We start from the raw sequence: 21,899 nt of genomic DNA, 5'->3' as shown, positions 1-21,899 counted from the left end.
TAGAAAACAGTGTATCTGAATATGGGGAATAAGGAATAAGGATGCCGGCTCAAAATCGAGACAGGTCATACCCTTTTAACCACTGCATGTCATCGTAGACAGGAAAAGTTGTGAAAAGGAGAACATAAACTATTCTTCGGCATGGGACAACTGCTGGTTCATTATTATGAGACATTTTTGTAACCTTAACACTTTTTTCTGAACTTTTAATACAGGACTTTTTATGGACAGGACCTTTGATGATTTATACCGTCTAAGACTGTGGGTTAGCCTGCATCATTTGTTCTTAGAGCATATCTATTGCTGCTTTTAAGAATAGTATTTATGTAAGCCATATAGGATATTTGTTCCATACTATATTGGTTTAGACCAGTGCTTTCCAAACCAGTCCTCAACGCACGCCTAACAGTCCAGGGTTTAGAGATCACCCAGTTGTGTCTAAGGTGTTTTTAGAAAAAAAACAAAAAAACACCTTGACATAACTGGGTAATCCCTGGTCTGCCACACACAGCTCCCCCTTCCAAATGGTTGAATAAAAAGGAGATAGATATACATTACTTTTTATCAGTTGACATGGCGATTCCATTTGCACTGTAGAATCCAGAGGCCACTTGTCTCACTTCACTGGGGCTGTAGTAGACAACGTTTGTCCATCCTAACCCGAAGAACAGTTCCAGGTGTCTCACAGTGAAATCTGAGAAATAATAATCGTTGGTGGCATAAAAGCTCTCAGGTCCCAGAGCCACAATATTGTTAACACTGCAAGGGAAAATAAGATGGCTTAGAGTGGTGAGTTATTAAAGGAACAATATAGGCACCCAAGACACATCAGCTCAGTGAAGTGGTTTGGATGCAATGTTCCCCTCGTTTTAACCCTGCAGCTCAGCTTATCATTTTGCTTGGATAATAATGGAAAAAGGGGAATTTAAAAAAGAAATGTTTTTCTAGTTTTGCCTATTATGATTTGTAGACAACTAGTGCTTATAAAGAAAAGTGTCTGACAATAGGTTTATTAGTTTTGATTTTGGGAATACCAAAACATATTGCTCACTATCACAAGTCATATACCAAAACAGTTTGATCCTGTTTAAGAAATTTAAAGGGACACTGTAGCCACCAAAACAACTTTAGTTTAATGAAGCAGTTTGTGTGATCATGCCCCTGCACTACCACACTGCTCACTTATTTGCCATTAAGAAGTTAAATCCCTTTGTTTATGTTCCCCTGGTCCTATCTCCCTGTATGTGAATTACACAGCCTTCTTAAACACTTCCTGTAAAGAGTCATCTAATGTTTGCACTTCCTTTATTGTAAATTATGTTGAATTTATAATTTGCTATCTCCTGCACTGTTGATGGCTTGCTAGACCCTACAGGAGCCTCCTGTGTGTAAGTAAAGTTCAATTTAAAGAGCAGGAGATAAAAAAACTTCTAAAGTGAGTTAACCTCTGATTGAATATGAAACCATTTGTTTCATGCAGGCTGTGTCAGTCACAGCCAGGGGAGGTGTGGCTAGGGCTGCATAAACAGAAACATAAGTGATTTAACTCCTGAATTGAGCAGTGAGACTGCGGATGCATTAACTATACACCCAAACTGCTTCAATAAGCTAAAGTTGTTTTGGTGACTATAGTGTCGTTTTAACGTTGTCAGATTTTGATAAGTTGGATATCTAAGTTTAATAGAGGTGGTCAGGAATTCAATGTAAAGTCTCAAATTTAAAGGACCACTCTAGTGCCAGGAAAACATACTCGTTTTCCAGGCACTAGAGTGCCCTGAGGGTGCCCCCACCCTCAGGGACCCCCTCCCGCCCGGCTCTGGAAAGGGGAAAGGGGTTAAATCTTACCTTTTTCCAGCGCTGGGCGGAGAGCTCTCCTCCTGCTCTCCTCCTCCGATCCGCCTCTTCTCCTCCCCGTCGGCTGAATGCGCACGCGCGGCAAGAGCTGCGCGCGCATTCAGCCGGTCACATAGGAAAGCATTCATAATGCTTTCCTATGGACGCTGGCGTGCTCTCACTGTGAAAATCACAGTGAGAAGCACGCAAGCGCCTCTAGCGGCTGTCAATGAGACAGCCACTAGAGGACATAGGGGGAAGGCTTAACCCATTCATAAACATAGCAGTTTCTCTGAAACTGCTATGTTTATGAAAAAATGGGTTAACCCTAGAAGGACCTGGCACCCAGACCACCTCATTAAGCTGAAGTGGTCTGGGTGCCTAGAGTGGTCTTTTAAGGATTTGAGGATTTTTCCAATTTGTCTATATTCACTTTGAATTGTCAAAAATTGTCACTCTGTTAAATAACACTGGGAATGTAGTAATACATGTATTTGCTTATTAAATAAAGCACATTGAAGTATTTATCTATTGAACTTTAGACACTTTCAATGCAGGCTGCAGCCATTTTATTGCCAGTCTCTTTCCATTGCCAAACTTTTCAGGTAAAATTCTGTTTTTAACATACACAGACACAACATTTTTGCAAACATGATTTATTCTACCACACTAATATCCCCCCGTATTTGTGTTCAGCTTGATCTACCAAGTACTGAAATGTCTGTTATATTTACCTTTCATTGTTTGGGATTTTGATGCTGTGCTTGTATCTAATTTTTTGGCAGAAATGCTGGCCACCATATACAATTGGTATAGTATGGGGGAGAGCTAAATCCTTTTTGAGGGTCAGTTCAGATCATAGAGTTATTTTCTTAATGAAGAAGGTGGTTGGAAATTCTGATGAATAAGGACAGTGATTATGCTTGACCAAGTCTCACTGTCACTCACAATTACTGCGAGAACTTCATTTTTGGAATCTCTGCAACACTGTTGTTTAACCAGCACACACCGTATTTTAAAGCCATTTACGCTCTGTGAGTTAGTTAGGCATATGGTCAATAGAGCACGGCAGAATAAGAACGGAAAAATGAAGAGTTAATTCCCAAATTTGCCAGCACTACCAGGAGAGTTGGAGGTATTACATGCAACACTGGGGCGTTGTAGAGCAGAATGAAAGTTCACTATTAAAGGAATACAGTACCAAAAAGAACATATTATAGCAGCTGAAAAATACGTGGATAACACTGGTGATGTTTATGCACTAAATGTTAGTGAACCAAAGTCGTAATGAAAAAAGTAGGCAAAAAATATCTGATGGGGAAAAAAAAATGATTACTCACTTTAGTCAGTTTTGATAATTTACCGGTAGGTTACATTTTGCAATATGGTTTTAAATTCAATACAAACTGACATTTCATGAATAAGCCCCTGGTATGTACTACTAGATCATTTTGAGTCTGGAGGATCATTGCTAAACAGTATAAACAGCTGTGGAATATGTTACTGCTATATAAATTGTAATAAAAAATATAATACTTAGGAAGCAGGTCATGCTTAATCGTTTTCAGGTGCTTAAGTACATTTTCCTCTTCTTCAAATTTAAAGATCTCAATGGTGGTTTTGTATTGTGGATGATTAACCACAAACAGGTATACCGTGTCATCTTAAAGGGAAAAAAAAAAATCAATTGGAATCATGCAGTAAATTAAATGAACATTAACCACAATACTGTCTGCTACAATACTATTAAGTAAATTTACAGGTCTGATAACAGCTGACTGATGTGTTATAGTCTTATAGCCTCTGATAAAGTGCCAGTAGGCATGAAACGCGTCAGTGGTGGTCCTTCTGTTCCCCCCTCTATGTCCTAATCGCAAGTCTACTCAATTTGAATGAAGGTAATTTATCAGTAACTTTGGATAGTGGCACAATTAGGCAATCCAGATCATTTCAATGTGTTATCATATTCTCATTTTAGTTTTGCCTAAATATTGATTGCATTAAAAAAAAAAAAACACTGTCTGGGAGTAATTTTGCTCATTATTTTTGACAGAGTTTCCCCATGAGGTTTAGGTTGGTTGGGTGGCACTTGTGGACTGCAATTTTAAAATACTGCCACAGATTCCCAGTAGGACTAAGATTAGAATTTCTATTGGACCACTTCAGGATATTCATCTTTCTGGCATTCCAAAATTGCTTACGTCTTGTGCTTGGGATTATTGTCCTGTTGAGAAGTCAACTTTCACATTTTTAGCAGACCGCAAAAAAGGTTCTCCTGCAGTTCTGCCATGTATTTTGCCCCATTCACACCTCCATCAATTCTTATAAGATTCTCACAACCTGCTGATGAAGAGTACCTCTACAGCATGATCGTGCCATCACCATGGGTACAGGGTTTCTTGAGGTATGGGCAGTATTTCATCTGTGCTACACATAGCGGTAGCCAAAAAGTGCAATCTTAGGGGGCGGGGCCGGACCGCAATGCTAACCGGGCGCATGCAGGAGATGCTCCAGAGACATCTGGCCTCTTAAGCTGCAAAATGCAGATTAAGCACACAAAACAGAGCCCACGAGATACCCACGGCTGTGGGAGAGGTTGCAGACCCCGAGATCGGGAGTTTTGGACCCCATGGAGGGAACACAAGGCTTCGAGGGCTACGGCCTACTCGGGAGAGGAGCGAGGTGGACGGCCGCTGCCGGGTCTCCCTTCCCAGCTACCACGCTCTGACTGACAGAGCAGCTTGCCGGCCACGTCCCCCTTTTCCCCCCATTGGGCCAGGGGGGGGGGGGGGTTATCCCGGTCCCCACTCAGGGGAGCTTGAGAGGTGAGGAGACAGGGGGGCTCGGAACATCTGAGGCCTACCTCGCAAGATGGCGGCGGCGCACAGCACCTCCCTATCCACTCCTGCACTACGTAGCCCTTATAAGCTGCTGCCGTACCAACCGTCTTGACGGAGGCCCCAAAGCATACTTGACGGATACTTTACGGATTCAGCGCTGGTAAAGGGAAAGACCATGTGAGAAACTGAATTCCAAACCGCAACGGACGCTCCTTGGCGGGACCGGGTGCAGGAGGCGAGCGACAAACCCTGACAGCAGCACGAAACAGCTAAGTGATCCAAACATCCGCATACAAGCAGGACAAACGCAGCACCAGCCCAGACATCAAGCCTAACAAGCGCAGATCTATCACACACACAGAGCACCTGCGACATCTGTGGAGCCCGTAGGATCCCCACTCCTCTTGTGACGGGCTGAATAACTGGACCCACTAACATGGGGTACTTTGAAGCAGTGGTGGGCTTAACATCATATGGCCATATGGTGGAACTAAATCCCCATATTTATTCTCTTAGATAGGCGTTTTATAGTAGCCTTCTTAGTTATGTATTTTTAGAAGTTTGAGTGCGCCGTAACTATTTTTTTCTGTATGAATTTTGGTCACTGCGGCAGCACCTTTCTTGCATAATGCATCTTTCGGGTGTGCCCCCAATCTCTTCTCTGTGCAAGCCTATTTGGAATCCAGACCAGATTCCTTTGGGGTTAAGCACCCGGCCCAGGCTCCCCAGCTTCTGAGGCCTCTTTAGAGGTGGCCACAGGTGTGTGTATAAATAGGAGTTTTATAGTCATGTCACTTTTATTATTTTCTTCATGCAGCACAGATATTATCTGCAAATGTGAGTATACCCATTCAAGCACCAACACTTTAATTGTTTAGTTGTTACCCTGTTTTTAATTGCTTTTATCACTCTTTATTTATGTATAGTCACTTTGCTCTTACAAAGAAATTAATTTAATACACTGCAGCTTGTTTTTAGCACCAGTACTATTTAATTTGTCTTCCACATTTTGTAATTAGCGTAGGACCCACTAACATTGGGGTACTTTGAAGCAGTGGTGGGCTTAACATCATATGGCCATATGGTGGAACTAAATCCCCATATTTATTCTCTTAGATAGGCGTTTTATAGTAGCCTTCTAAGTTATGTATTTTTAGAAGTCTGAGTGCAGCGTAACTATTTTTTTCGGGCTGAATAACTGGGTCACCGGACCAGGGTCTAAGGAGACCAATTACAAAAAACACAAGCACAGAGACACTCGCAGCCCCATTAAAAATGGACTTAACAAGAGACAGCAGCCGCACGTAAATAGCTTGCAGCTTAAAACTTACTATGCTTTGTAACACGCTGCAGCCAATTTGTCCCTAGCAGCCTTCCCTCCCCACATACCCTTACACAGTCTGATTATCGTACAGGATTCTGCTCACTTCCAGTGGTCATTTTCTCACTTGCCTACTTACTCGACCATGCTATTTTGTACCCTCCATGTCTGATGCCTTTTGCTTGTGAATCTCCTACACTCTCTCACACGTAGACACGTACGATCCAGCTATTACTACACTACATTATAGCACCGCAAATAGCATCTATTCAGCATAATCCTTATGCCTTTGTTTTCCGTGACCTGCTGTCACTCTTCTCATAAATCACGCTGTCTCTCCCTGGTATAGGTTTAGGGTTTCTGCAGCACCACTCTTCACTTATCAGATTAATGCCAGTACATAAGACTTTTGTATGTTATTTCTACTTTAAATACTGAACATAAGCTTATCTATCAGACTACAACTGTATGACCTCTCCGAATGCCACTGCAGAGTGTATTAACTGTTAGTGAACTATAACTTCACTATACTGTTTATTAAGCTTTACACAAGAAAATGGCTGTCAATGGCTTTCCTGTGATATCTCTACTACATCACAGCTCCAGGAAGCACCTCCAGTAGCAATCTGAGGACTGCCCACTGGAGGTGTCCCTAGGGGGCAATGTAAACACTGCTTTTTGTCTAAAAAAGGCAGTGTTTACATGAAACTGCCTGCAGGGTCTGATTATACTTTCTAGAACAAATACAATACACTTTAGTTGTTCTGATGACTATAGTGTCCCTTTAATATATTTCTTGAAAGTTTTTTCAACATAAAAACAAAATCACCTTAAAAAAAAATTACCATTGAGTTTAAATGTTTTTTGAGATGAACTATCACACAGAAGAAAAGTTTAGCATATGGAATATTTTCAGTAAAATGTGAGAATTGGTCAAGAAGCAGAATATTTTTTTTATGCATGCCCCTCTTGTTGTCCTTTTTTGTTTCTTTGTTCCACGTGGATGTCTCCCTTTTTGTCCCTATTGCTTCATTCTAATCACCATATACAACTCATACTGTTGTAGTGGTTATGGTGCTTTTTTTTTTTTACTGTTAGCACCATCCCTCACTCCCATCAGATGACAGGCTCAGCCAATCAATGTCTGCAAATATAGATGAATCTGCTATTGCTAATATAGAATTAAAATTTTCGGGGGGCGGGGCTAAGCCAGCAAACTGAGAAGTCGCAGCAAAGCTGAGCTCCCGCTGTGTTTGCCAATTTCGGGCTAAAAAACCCACAGAATCGAAGCCTAAAGCACCCGAGATCGGACACCTACGGCAGGAGTGACCCGGCAACAAACTTGGAAACCCTAATTGAGTGCCCGACGGATCAGACACCCAGAATGGACAGCCGCGGCCTGCGGGGGATGGGACCGGGGAGAGGCGGCCGCTCTCCTCGCCCAGACACTGGAGGCACGGCCCAACAGATGCCCTGCTCCCCCCCCAGGACCGGCGGGGGTTATCCCGGTCCAAAGCAAAGCAACAACCTGCTCACAACCGCTGAGACACATGGCGAGCTGCGGAGTAACATGAAACGGGACAACATGGCTGCCGCCACGTGCGCCTGGCCCTCACAGACTACGGAGCTGGAGGCCAAACTGGACGAGCTGTTCGACAAGTTCTGGGCGAAGCTGGCGTCCAGGGAGCAACGGGCAGGCACTAACACCCCTGTACCGCAGCTGACACTCACCCACACAGAGTCGGCACCACCGCGAGCGCAGGCGATGCCCAAGGTGAGCCACAGTCAGCGGACACGGGGAGTCCGTGGGCCGAAGCGACAACAACCGCCAACAACAGGGGCAAAACATAAACCTCGCCCGGCGACCTCTACTCACCGCCCAAAGCTCCCGCTGATAAAGCTGAGAAGACAACGCATCGCAGACAGGCATGGGAGGCGGCTGAAGCTACCTACACGGGCCGTGTCTAAACCCAAAAGCCGACTAGGAGCTGAGAAAGAGGCTCTTCCGAGCACACTCCTGTGCAAATCCTGGGTTACCCGTTCAACGCATCGCACCGCATGGGGAGACCATGCCATCGACAGGCCCATGCACACTTCTTCCGAGCTGGGGGTTCAACTGGAGGAAACCCTTCCACGCCACCCATACACCCGAGGGGACAGCCACACGCCGGCGGACCTTTGGGCCCACGACCCTGTTGATGGGGTCAATGGACATGTGGCACGGGCCCCCGCTAAGGCCTCGGGCCGAAGAAACATGGCGCCTGGACGACGGACACCCAGGAAGCACAGAGGGAGCGCTGCAACCCGGGGAGCAGAGGCACATATGCCGCAGAAACGCGCACAGCGTGAGCAGGTGAGGGGAACCGAGACTGCTCCAGTGGCGGATCCAGGGGGGGGGCAACGGGGCAATTGCCCCCCCCGAGATTCTCCCCTGCCGGCTAATGCAGGGCTGACATTGCCCAAGTGCCAGCCCTGCATTGTGCCTGCAGACCGGGGAGGGAGATCAGTGATCTCCCTCCCCGGTCCGCAGGCACATTGCTGACAGCCGACCGGCAGGGGAGGGAGAGAGAACCCGGGAGCTGTTACCAGCAGCTCCTCCGGGTCCTCCTCTCGCGAGATTTGGAGCGTTGCCGCGGTTACCACGGCAACGCTCCAAATCTCGCGAGAGTGAACTCTAGCCCTGGAGCGCGGGCTAGAGTTCAGTCCTACCACTGGGACCACCAATGAACCCCACTGGGACCACCAGGGAACGAAAGATGTCCCCCCTCCTCCCAGTAAAGGTAAGAAGGGAGGGGGGACATAACATTTATTTAATAAAAAAAAAAAAAAAATACACACACACATTAAGAAAAATCCTTCTTATCACACACACACACACATTGCCCCTGCCCCCCATACACACACATTGCCCCTGCCCCCCATACACACACACATTGCCCCTGCCCCCATATACACACACATTGCCCCTGCCCCCCATACACACACACATTGCCCCTGCCCCCATATACACACACATTGCCCCTGCCCCCCATACACACACACATTGCCCCTGCCCCCCATACACACACACATTGCCCCTGCCCCCCATACACACACACACGTTGCCCTTGCCCCCCAAACACACACATTGCCCCTGCCCCCCATACACACACATTGCCCCTGCCCCCCATACACACACACTGCCCCTGCCCCCCATACACACACACTGCCCCTGCCCCCCATACACACACACATTGCCCCTGCCCCCTATACACACACACATTGCCCCTGCCACCCATACACACACATTGCCCCTGCCCCCCATACACACACACATTGCCCCTGCCCCCCATACACACACACATTGCCCCTGCCCCCCATACACACACACATTGCCCCTGCCCCCCATACACACACACATTGCCCCTGCCCCCCATACACACACACATTGCCCCTGCCCCCCATACACACACATTGCCCCTGCCCCCCATACACACACACACATTGCCCCTGCCCCCCATACACACACACACACACACACACATTGCCCCTGCCCCCCATATACACACACACACACACACACTGCCCCTGCCCCCCATATACACACACACATTGCCCCCATATACACATACACTGCCCCCATACACACACATTGCCCCTACATACACACACTGCCCCCACACACATACATTGCCCCACACATACACTGCAATACACACACACACACATACTGATCCACACACCTTCACACACACACTGCTAATACACTGTCCCCCTCACACACACACACACACACTGCACCCCTCACACATTGCACCACTCACACATACCACTGCTCCTCTGCCCTACTACAGCCCCATTTCCCAGAGGACCTCAGGTAAGTTGTCAAACAGTTCTTAAACAGTTTGACTACTTACTCTGGGAGGGGGTCTTGGCATTATTGGCACTATAACCACTACACTGAGCTGTAGTGGTTATTGTGTCTGGATTATTTATTTAAATAATCTACAAGTGCCCCTCCCGAGATCAGGCTCTGGATCCGCCACTGGTTAATCCTGGAGCCTATCACCACCATAACCAATACCTACAATATTATGTAGTGGTTATGGTGTTTATATTGTCCTTTAATATTGATTTGCATCACCAATACAGCTTTAAGAGTCATCTGAATACATTGCTACTTTGGGAACTGTAATAAATAGCAATGGTTTGTTCTCATTGAAATATTTTTTAAGTAGGAGCAACTTACCTTTTTCATCAATGTAAGTGCTGATACCGTGAGGATTAAATGTGGAGATATCAAACCCTCTACTGAAACGCAATGAGCTTGGACGCAGATTTTCTTCATTAAGATCCAATAGAAATATTTCTCCAGGTTTTTCAGGTGCAAAGCTTATCAGACCAGGATATTTTAGACCCTAAAAAAATAAAAGGTACATCACGGATTTTTAATTAATTTCAAGAGTTTTTCTTGACATTTGATCTGTGCAGTCAGAATTGCCTAAATTTTGCACAGTCTGCATGGAACAACCGAAAATATCGCAATATAACTCTTCAGTGTGGATTTTGGATTGGTTACAATATTTCTTGTTTCATAATAATAATAAAAATAATAAATAACAGATGCTTAGACTATGCCTTTAAAAATGTGTCCTTAAGGACGGAGGCAATTGTACAAGTTCTAATCAAAACAAAAAATGGAATTTGTGCTATATGTATTTCATATTAAGTGCACCCACACTTATTCTATATATCTTTTTTTTCAGGAGAAACAGGGCTTTCATTTCACATCAAATATTCATATATGAAACGTAATTTTATATGAATACAATCTAAAAAAAGTGTGAGAAATTAAGAAAATGTGTTATTTTCTTACTTCTGCATGATATTTTAAATGTGATTGTCAAAATACTGTTAGCTTTTACTGCAATAAAACACATACATTTGTGTTTTGCGATGTATCGCGAGTACAACAGTAATATCAGCTGCATTATACATTTCACTGCTCTTAAACACTCATATTTGTGTTCAGCAATGTCTCCTGAGTAAAACAGTATCCCCATGTCCAGGTTTTATGGAGTTTTAGAAAATTACGGGGTCAAATATAAGACTTGCCCATTTTAGTTTTTACATATTGAAATTTGACAGATGGGGCATGTTGCCTTTGAGACCATATGGCAGCTCAGGAATGTGAATTACCCCATCATGGCCTACCATTTGAAAAAGTAGACAACCCAGGGTATTCAAATGGGGTATGTCCAGTATTTTTTAGTAGCCATTTAGTCATAACCTTTGGCCAGATTTAGCATTCATATTTGTTTTTTGCATTTTTTACACAAAATCTGCACTTTCACTAATGATATCATCATGTTTAACTGTTTTTAAACACTCATATTTGTGTTCAGCAAAGTCTCCTGAGTACGTCAGTATTCCATATATACAGGTTTTATGGGAATTTAGAATGTTACAGGGTTAAATATAGGGCTTTCAAATTAAAATCTGTGGACTTTCTGCCTGGGTTGTCAGGCATGCGCCACTTAGTCTAGAGGAAGTGCAGATAGTGAAAGCGCACAAGGCACATTCACAACAAGCACATGTCCTAGGATTTTGCAATGTCATTGATGACCTCGGCAATGGTCGAATCCAATGCTCCTCGTAGAGGAGCATTGGGGATCTGATGCGCAGCAAGCGCCAAGCATGCATCCAAGCTTCCACATAGAAAAGCACTGTATTCATCATGTGACCAAGTTTCACTCAGTCAGTGCAGCAGAAGCGCCTCTGTCATGAAGGCAGCCAACATGAGAGTTGGATTTAACCCTGTAATGTAAACACTGCACTTTCTAAAAAACTGTCATGTTTTACATTAAAGGGACATGAAGATAGGGGTACTGCACCCAGACCACTTTATTATTATCTTTGAGACAATAATATTTTCCTCTTGATTGCATGTTATTTCCTAAAATAGACAACCCGTATTATTCTAATTGGAGTATTTTGAGTTGTTTGGAGTATGCACTTTATGAAATGCAGGCGCCCTTAAGTTTCTATACTTTTATTTGTGTTTTTCACACGTAAGAATTTCATTTTCACAGAAAATGTCATAATCCTGATATGTGTCCCAATATTTCAATATTCAATATAGTCTCAAGAATATAACCATGTTCAGATGTACGAGTTTTCACATTTTTGTATTTATGGAAGTTACAAGGCCAAATTTATTATATGCCCCATTTTACATTTGGAAATTCTATATGTTGTATTTGAGTAGTTTGATGTAGCCATTTTATCATGAACCTATAGTGGCTTGGCATAACATAAACAAGGAAAGGCCAAGGTCAGGGTATTCAGAAATCAGAGTAGTCAGTATAACACACCAATAAGTCCAGGAGAAGATGAGGTCAGGAATCCAGAATAACTGGTAAATCAAATCACACTTAGAATCTTTTGACTCGGTAGTTTACCTCTGTATGGTAGACATGTGCATAAAGGACAAACATGTATATAGCTGGTCTCTGCTAACTCCTTTTTTTGAAACAAACTCTGCACTTTTCCTGGGGTAATGTTCCTGGCTGGGGGATCCTACAAGGAAAATGCTTGCCGCAAACAAAGTAAGATGCCAAATTCTCCCATATTTGAATAAGAGAATATCTAAATCTGATAAAAGCGGTTTTCTAAATTCCAGGAAAGTGGCTTACACAAATTATAGACTGCCATCTGTGTTAAGTATATGGCATTTTTTTGGTACCAGATATGGTTGTATGCGCTGATTAAGCAATTATAAATGTCGACCCATAGATAGCAGCCTCTGTGTGGGATCCTCTCCTAGCCTTGCTGAACAATCTTGCCATTTGCGCACAGAAAATCAGAGCATCCTGCTGGATAAAAATGGCTATCGCTAAATTCATAAATGCTAAATGCCAAGCTAGAACCCGCTGTGCAGTCTTACGATTTCTAAACTTCTATTCCATAGAGTGAATGCCTAGAGGGATTATATTGCTTTGCTTACATTTCATCAGGGACATATCTGCATACATGTTCTGGCCAGGGGTGTAATTTTCTGAAAACGCTTTAGACAGATTTTTTTTGATCAGGGGCTATATCTTCTATATCCTGTCATAGAAGGAGTAATTTCTAAGGAGTCACTGGGCCTTTTTGAATTATACCTTTAGTGAATAATCCTGCATCTGTTTTACTGTTTAATGAAGAGGAGGAAAACAAAATGTGCTATAAAGGAGTTTTAAAACTAATTACATTTCAACAAGAATATGCAAACATATCAATGGAAAGATCATTATTGAATACATGGTTTTTCGTGAGCATATTTATATATATCACAAGGTCAGGTAGATTTAAGGCAAAACTCCAAGCACCATAACCACTACAGTGTGTTATGGTGCCAGGGGTACCCAGACATCACCCATTGTAAGCAAACTGTTTCAGAATGGTTTATCTTCTTACCTGGGACATGCATGGTGCTGCTCTTTGCCTCCTCTATGGCCTTCAGAGAGTCGGAAGCTCATGAATAGGAGTTTCTGCTAGCTCTACTAAGCTAATCCCAGAGTGTATCAAGTTCTAAATCGTTTGATTACTTAATATTGGATGCCAGGGCACTTCTGGTGCCATAACCAGTAAGGTGTTCCTTTAAATGGGGCTATATCTCGTTCTGCTAATAGCCTTCCTGGTGGAAGTGTATAATTGTTGCCTACAGGACACTTTAGACTTTCACTGATGACCTCTGACCACTGGTTCATCTACAGGCTCCACACTTTCCACAAGGACATGTATTTAATTTTTTGGGAATTGTTTCCCATTTAATGGATTACAAAAATAGTTGGTTGTATGCATTTTCCCTGTATTATCCTCACCATAGACAAACTGAAATGATCACAGGGTAATGTCTCAATACTTACAGAACTGATAAATGCCAGTCCATTGGGTAGAATCTCAATATCCTCTGCTCCAAGCTCTGTAAGTTAGAACATATCACAACCACATAAGTTTATATCCTAAACAAACACTGAATTTAAATAGAAACTGAAGCCAGACAATATTTACAAGTCAGGAAATATTGATATTGATGCCTGAATGCCTGAATTACCCGGAGCATGCAAACACTGTGCAGCACTGGCCCAGGAAGCACCTCTAGTGGCTTTTGAGTGACTGTCACTAGAGGTGTTACTAGGACCCAATTTTCTTTTAAAATGCAGTGTTTACATTAAAAAGCCTGCAGGCTATAAACACCAGAACCACTACATTAAGCTGTAGTTGCACTGGCGACTGTAGAGTCCCTTTAACAATGAACTCCTAGATTAGTTCTGTCCAACATCTTGCATGGAAAGGCAGAGTTTTAGTATTCATTTTCTGTTAGTCCAGACCAAACTAAAGAGATAAAACAACAGAATAATACTATGGATACCTCAAGCAGGCCTAGAGGCAAGGGACTTAAAGTATTGCAATGACGTACTTAAAGGACCACTATAGTGCCAGGAAAACAAACTCGTTTTCCTGGCACTAGAGGGTCTTTAGGTTCTCCCCATTCTCAGGGTCCCACTCCTGCTGGGCTGAAGGGGGCTGAAGGGGTTAAACACTTACATTTCTCCAGCGCCGGGCTCCCTCGGCGCTGGGGTACTCTCCTCCTGATGTCATCGCCGAAGTCCATAGGAAAGTATTTCTCAATGCTTTCCTATAGACGTCAGCGTCTTCTCACTGTGATTTTCACAGTGAGAAGCACGGAAGTGCCTCTAGCGGCTGTCAATAAGATAGCCACTAGAGGCTAGATTAACCCTAGTGTAAATAAACATAGCAGTTCCTCTGAAACTGCTGTTTACAGCTGCAGGGTTAAAACCTGGGGGACCTGGCACCCAGACCACTTCATTGAGCTGAAGTGGTCTGGGTGCCTTCAGCGGTCCTTTAACGTGGACAATATTTTACTTCCATCCTAATCTTATTCTAATATCAGCTAATACTGTACCTCTTATAAAGGTTACATACATATCATACCATGTCTGGATACTTACAACCAATTGATTCTATTGTAATACCAGTCAAAATTCTACATACAAAAAATGACTTACAAATGATAGCCTATACTCTCCATATAGCAGTGAGCATGACCCCTTCTAACATGTCATGCCAGAGTAATGCTAAAAAAAACAACAAATACCGGAGTAACCGCAAAACAATGACAAAATGCGACGTATAGGGCAATATTACATCACAAAATGATGTTGAAAACAGAAAGTTGCATTGACTCTGTAAACTTAATTTTATGTGGATACATTTAATGGTTAGCAACAATGGCCAGCTTGTTCTGAATGAGCATCAGGGTAAGTTAAAATGAGAAAGACTTACGGGTGTCATTCCACTAAAGTCTAAGTTAAAGTGGCATTGTCACAGTCTGGGGACTTTGACGAATTCGCAAAGTCACCTGCTATTGAAATGATGATCCAGTGGCCACAGGGTCAGGTAAAGGTGAGATTACTTACCTGAACCAGTCCATTGTGGGTGCCGTCATCTTTCTCATACTGCTCCGTTTCGAGTCTAAGTCACAGCTGTACTCTCGCGCAGGGAGTACAGCACTGAGGTCTACAGGGGATCTTGCGAGATGGTGGAGGAGAAATACAGAGACAAAGTAGTCTATACTTCTATACTGTCTCTGTATATCTCTTGACTGGGCTGGAGTTTCAGTGAAATTCCAACACAGTCAAAATGAGTATTTCATAAAGAGTCTGTCTTTATAAAATACTTGTTTTTCAGGGGGATGACAGTGCCGCTTTAACCCCTTAAGGACCAAACTTCTGGAATAAAAGGGAATCATGACATGTCACACATGTCATGTGTCCTTAAGGGGTTAAGAATGATTTATTTGACTTTGTTTCGAGGGAACATCTAAATTTTTAGTAGTCCCCTGACTAACGTTAGGTTACAGAGTCATATATGATCCACCATCTAACATCGCCCAATTGATTCCAGTTGACACCAGGTTCATCATGAAAAATTGTTAGAGCATCCGCACCCAAGGCACGAAAAAATACACTAAATAAAAATAAACACATAAATAAATGAGTAGGTGTTTACTGGACAAAACTTAAATTTCCCTCTTCCCATAACTGTTGTGCAGTGAGGATTAAGTTAAAGGGACATTATAGACACTCAGATCACTTCATCTCATTGAAGTGGTCCGCGTACAGTGCCCCTGTCCTCTTCAAGGGACACTGTAGGCACCCAGACCACTCTAGCTAATTGAAGTGGTCTGGGTGCTTTTTCCCTATTGCACTTAGTGCTGCAATGTAAAACATTACAGTTCCAGAGTTCTCCAATGTTTATATTGCAGCTCTAAGTCTGCCCACTGTGGCTGTCTAACAGACAGCCACTAGAGGGCTTCCGAAATCCAAAACGACCTCACAGACCTCCAGCATCAGATTTTCCCAATAAGAAAGCATTGAATAATGCTTTCATATGGGGAGGTCTAACACGCAACCATTGCCGCGCATGCGCATTAGGTCTCCTCCGCCGACGTCAGGGGAGCGTAGACGGAGCCTGACCCAGCACCGAGGGTTTGTTTTCCTGGCACTATAGGATCCCTTTAACCCTGCAATTCAGAGAAACTGTAATGTTGAAACATGGAATGTGACGGCAGATAAGAACCATTCGGCCCATCTAGTCTGCCCAGTTTTCTAAATACTTTCATTAGTCCCTGGCCTAATGTTTATTTAGCAGTGCTAAGACTGCATCTAGTGGCTGTCTACCAGACAGCCACTATAGGTGCTTCCTACACTTTAACAGAATTTCACTGCATGAACGTCCTGACGCTGTGCATCTGATTCAATGCTTTAGTAGGGCGAAGGCCTAATGAGCATCCATGCACATTAGGTTACCCCTCAGCGCTGATGCCTGAGGAGGTGGAGCCAGCACACAGGGTCTTCAGTGGTGAGTGCAAAGGGGGCGGGGAAGTGGACACTATATTGTTACTATAACGACAACCGCTACCTTACATTCTTTTTCTTACCAATAGATTGTGGCTAACATAGCATGGCTGTAGGGATCCTACCCTTCCATCTCCTCTCTTGAGTTAGGGGTCCCCAATTTTAGACATTGAACCTAATACAAAGCACAAGCACTTTAATCTTATTTTTGCCTATCTTTTCTAGTGTTGATGAGATTTATAGACCTGAAAAGGGGCACAATAGCAACCATTCAGTGTTAGCCAGTAACTATTTACTCTCACATGGCAGCTTTTAAGATCACATGGAAACATAATGTACAGTACAAAACTGATGACAACATTTTTTTAACAAAGCTTAGATCTGTTTTATACTTTGGCATAGCTATCAAATTGGCACTGTTTATTGTTATTTGGGATGGTACTGAACGAATGCATCTATCTCCATATGCATTTCCCCCCCACAAACAGCCTAACTACAGAGATCATTCAATAATATACGTCATTAAATTAACCCTTTTTATTTACTGAAACTAGCTCAATAGAAATGCATCATTTCTTTTCATGGCAGTCTAGGTTATGTTATGGGTACAACAGGTGAATTACAAACGTGGAATCAGTGGGAAAGTGACATCGGAGAGGAAAGGAATATTAAAGGAACACTATAGGGTCAGGAACACAAACATGTATTCCTGACCCTATAGTGCTAAATCCATCATTAAGGTGGCTTGCCCCCCACCTTACCCCCGTTAAAAGCATGAAAAACTCACCTTATTTCCAGCGCCGTGTGGGTCTGTCGCCACTGGCCCTGCCCCATTGGTGACATCATCAGATTTTCCAATGTTTAGTCAATCCAATGCTTTCCAATGGGGAAAGCATTGGATTGGCTAAAATCGGCACAGGGTGGGACCAAATGCCATTTTGGCCAATCAGCACCTCCTCATAGAGATGCATTGAATCAATGCATCTCTATGAGGAAAATCCTGCTTCCACATGCAGAGCGTGGGGACGCAGAACAGCAGGGCTGCTTACTGTGCAGCACTGAGCCAGGAAGCACCTCCAGTGGCCATCTGAGGAGTTGCAGAACAATTTGTTTAATAATTATAAAACAATGAGAAGAATCTACTTGCTCAGACAATCTCAGTCCTGTGATAGCAGCCTGAGTCACTCCACCTAGGCAACTCATCTATAGCAAATAACCATCCTTGCATTTTATGGTGTGCATGCAGATGAATGCCATTAATATTCTGTGGTGGGGCCCAGGTGTGAAGTGCTTATGAAGGAGGCAGCAAAGAGACCTAAAGGAAGGTGAATACGGTATCTGAGTTCTGTCCAGGAATACTGATACATGTGGGAATGATGGTCTACAATGCAAGCAGCCAGAAACACATTCTTGTAATCCTCATTTGATTAAAGGAACACTATGGTCACCTAAATTAATTTAGCTAAATAAAGCAGTTTTAGTGTATAGATCATTCCCCTGCAATTTCACTGCTCAATTCACTGTCATTTAGGAGTTAAATCACTTTGTTTCTGTTTATGCAGCCCTAGCCACACCTCCCCTAGCTATGATTGACAGAGCCTGCATGAAAAAAACTGGTTTCACTTTCAAACAGATGTAATTTACCTTAAATAATTGTATCTCAATCTCTAAATTGAACTTTAATCACATACAGGAGGCTATTGCAGGGTCTAGCAAGCTATTAACATAGCAGGGGATAAGAAAATCTTAATTAAACAGAACTTGCAATAAAGAAAGCCTGAATAGGGCTCTCTTTACAGGAAGTGTTTATGGAAGGCTGTGCAAGTCACATGCAGGGAGGTGTAACTAGGGTTCATAAACAAAGGGATTTAACTCCTAAATGGCAGAGGATTGAGCAGTGAGGCTGCAGGGGCATGTTCTATACACCAAAACGGCTTCATTAAGCTAAAGTTGTTCAGGTGACTATAGTGTCCCTTTAATAAAGGCAAATTAACAAATATTTGTCACCAGCCATGACTCCTTTTATCCTAACTATAAGATAAGGCCAGGGACTAATGAAAGTATTTAGAAAATTGGGCAGACTAGATGGGCCGAATGGTTCTTATCTTCCTTCACGTTCTATGTTTCTATGTTTCCTTTTGTAACAAAAATGGTCTCTGATAGTAAACATGCTCATCATAATGTTAAATGGGAAGGTAGAGGAAGTGTGAGTGATATTGCATTCGAGGAGTGTGGAAGGTCTGGAAAGGACAGCACTCAGATTTTCAGACCCACTTGAACAGTTTTCCTTCTGTCATAACAAAAAAGCTAACACATATACAGAGTGTGATGATAAGGGTTATTCATTTATAGGCTCAGTAAGTGATGCCCTTCTAATCTTCAGTGCACGCAGAATATCCTCTGCTAAGTATAATGCAAACTCACAAACAGTAGGATCAGCACAGATCCATATATAAACTGCACATTTAAGATATCATAAAAAAATAACATACTGGATGAAAAAGAATGCTAGAGATAAAGAGATAGAGAGATAGGTCTAACACCGAAGTTCATTTTCTTTTTTGGAAACCCAATACATAAAACGTTTCTCAGAAAGTAACAGACAATGATAAATGATTGCAGTCTTGTTTTGGATATCCAGTATACAGACAGCAGAAATAACAGACATTGACAGAGCAATCTGTGGAATGCTTTTGGTATGTCCAACAATACGTAATAGCATGCTGACAGTCTGGCTGAGCTGAGCATATTTAACTTTAGCTGACCAGAGTTTACCTCCATGGAGGGCAGAAATGAGCAAGGAACCAGCATAATATTATTAATATTAGGACGGTTCCAGAAGGTCGTTCAGGAACAGGCATAGTTTTGATCTACATTTCCTGCTCTACCAACTCTTATCCTTAATTGTACCGGTTTCATTAAACAGATGGAATAAAGGCAGCGGGTATATGTAACTATTTGACAATCCAATGCAAAGCATTCACAAATATTGTAACATGAGCAACTAGGATTTTTCACTTTGATTTTATTTTGAATTCATGATTTTTGATAAACTGATAGATAGATATCGATATATATATTGATATCCCGTCACAGACTTTCCAATGCAGCTTAGTGAGAGGTGTTTCAGGGAATACCTGCCTCTTTGGTTTAGCTCCACTGAGCTAAATGACCAGGACAGACGGGAACACACTTTCTAAAGCGTCACCCCACCAAACTTTCTTCTCCACTTGTCCAAACCTTATTACCCAAACCATATTCCCCCACAAAAACACAAAGGGGTCCTTTTCTATAAGGATGGGTCATTTTAACATAACAACAAATTTGTGGATCCTCAGGGTCCTCTACGATTAGTGGAGGATTTGATCAATAGAGATTTATTAAAGAGATTTATTAAAATTGACACTATGAAAAGATGCTGATTGATCGTATGTAGGAACATGAACTGTACTCCAGATGCTTTTCTGGATTTCAAATCTGAGTTTACCAGACCACCAACTAAATCATCCCTCCAACTCGGCCATCAGCTGACTGAGCTCCTGCATCTCCATGGAGTTCATGATGTATGGCGAGAATTGTGGCCTCATTAAAGGAACTTATTAACCGGACCACAGATAATATTCCAGAACTGACTTTTGCCTTGCTGACTCTGCTACTCTCTAGTCTGTCAAAACAGCAACCATGGTCAGAACGTGCACCCATACGTACAGAATTCTATTTCCATTACCCTGCCAGGCGCTGCTCATCGCCCTTTAAATGTACATTTAAAAATGCTTTTGCATTTAAAAAAAATAGACCCTGGTAAGGTCCCACTGCTTGCCCCCTGCTCGTGGATCAGAGCTGGGCTCTGTCAGCTGCCAAGCACCAATCTCTCCTTCTCATGCTGCAATCACACTCGCCCTCGTACAGTGTGAGTTGAGAAATCTCTCTGCTACTGATATCAGCAGAGAGAATCATTTGAGAGGTGGGACTAGAACTGAGATTATAGGTAGGATTATGTGTTGGATTACAGGTTTGAAAAAGGGTCGGATTAGGGCATGGATTAAAGGGTGAATTAAGGATTGGATTAGGGGCATGATTAGAAAAGGTATACATGTGGGGTATCATTATACTCGAGAACAGTAGAAGAATACAAAAAAATGACTAATTTGACCTAGGTTTGTGATAAAAAGGTAAAATGAAAAGTGTGAAAATTCTCTTATTTACATAGTCTGGGGGATGTACGTTCTAGAAATATATACTTTTCTGTAGCAGTTTTGGATTCTGCGACTACTAATAAAATTGTAATCTCAGCATGCCAAATTGTACAAAGTTTTAGCATTAAACTCTTAATTCACTCCTTGCAGTATTTGTTTTATAACTATTAAAAAGTAACTGAAATCCTAGACATAATGGGCATTTTAACAACCAGGACTAATTAGTGAATCTATTTTGAGTTAGTTTTCTTCACTTACACTTAGTATTGAATGTAAAACCATTTTGGCCAATCAGCACCTCCTCATAGAGATGCATTGAATCAATGCATCTCTATGAGGAAAATTCATTGTCTGCATGAATAGTATGGAGATGTGACCGGCAGTGCTGGCCCCAGGAAACACCTCCAGTGGCAATACGAGTCGTGGCCACAAGAGGTATCCCCAGGGGGAAATGTAAACACTGCCTTTTCTGTGAAAAGGCAGTGTTTTCATGAAAATGCCTGCAGGGAATGATTATAATCACCAGAACAACTACATTAGGCTGTAGTTGTTCTGGTGACTATAGTGTCCCTTTAAAAACGGGTGTAACGGATCGCCTGGCACCCCGACTGAGTACCTCCGTTAATGGATGCTCCTAGTGCTTCCTGAGGACTCCAAGCACTCTGGCAGACACCACAATCACCGAATCCGAGAAACCTTTTAAATTCTCCCAAGCATATGAATGCTGTAGACCATTGAATAGGAACCATACCAATAGGCTTGTACTCCTAGCAGTCAACTGGAACAGCATGCAATAAATCCTTCC

At 42.7% G+C, this 21,899-nt stretch overlaps 1 protein-coding gene across 1 annotated transcript in view; it reads right to left on the bottom strand.

Annotated features, from left to right (window-relative positions):
• The window catches only part of LOC134609061 (serum paraoxonase/arylesterase 2-like), a 106,278-nt gene that overhangs the window by 77,650 nt on the left and 6,729 nt on the right, over positions 1–21,899 (bottom strand). The window contains exons 3-6 of the mRNA XM_063452440.1: positions 13,884–13,939; positions 10,223–10,391; positions 3,370–3,496; positions 559–759 (exon numbers count right to left, since the gene is read on the bottom strand). Of these exons, the coding sequence (XP_063308510.1) occupies positions 559–759; positions 3,370–3,496; positions 10,223–10,391; positions 13,884–13,939 (553 nt within the window). The remainder of the gene's footprint in view (positions 1–558; positions 760–3,369; positions 3,497–10,222; positions 10,392–13,883; positions 13,940–21,899) is intronic.

This window comes from Pelobates fuscus, chromosome 4 (genome assembly GCF_036172605.1).
Source record: "Pelobates fuscus isolate aPelFus1 chromosome 4, aPelFus1.pri, whole genome shotgun sequence".
In the NCBI taxonomy this organism is placed as follows: Eukaryota; Metazoa; Chordata; class Amphibia; order Anura; family Pelobatidae; genus Pelobates; species Pelobates fuscus.
Note: the sequence above shows the minus strand (reverse complement) of the source record. Positions and strands in the feature narration are given on the sequence as shown.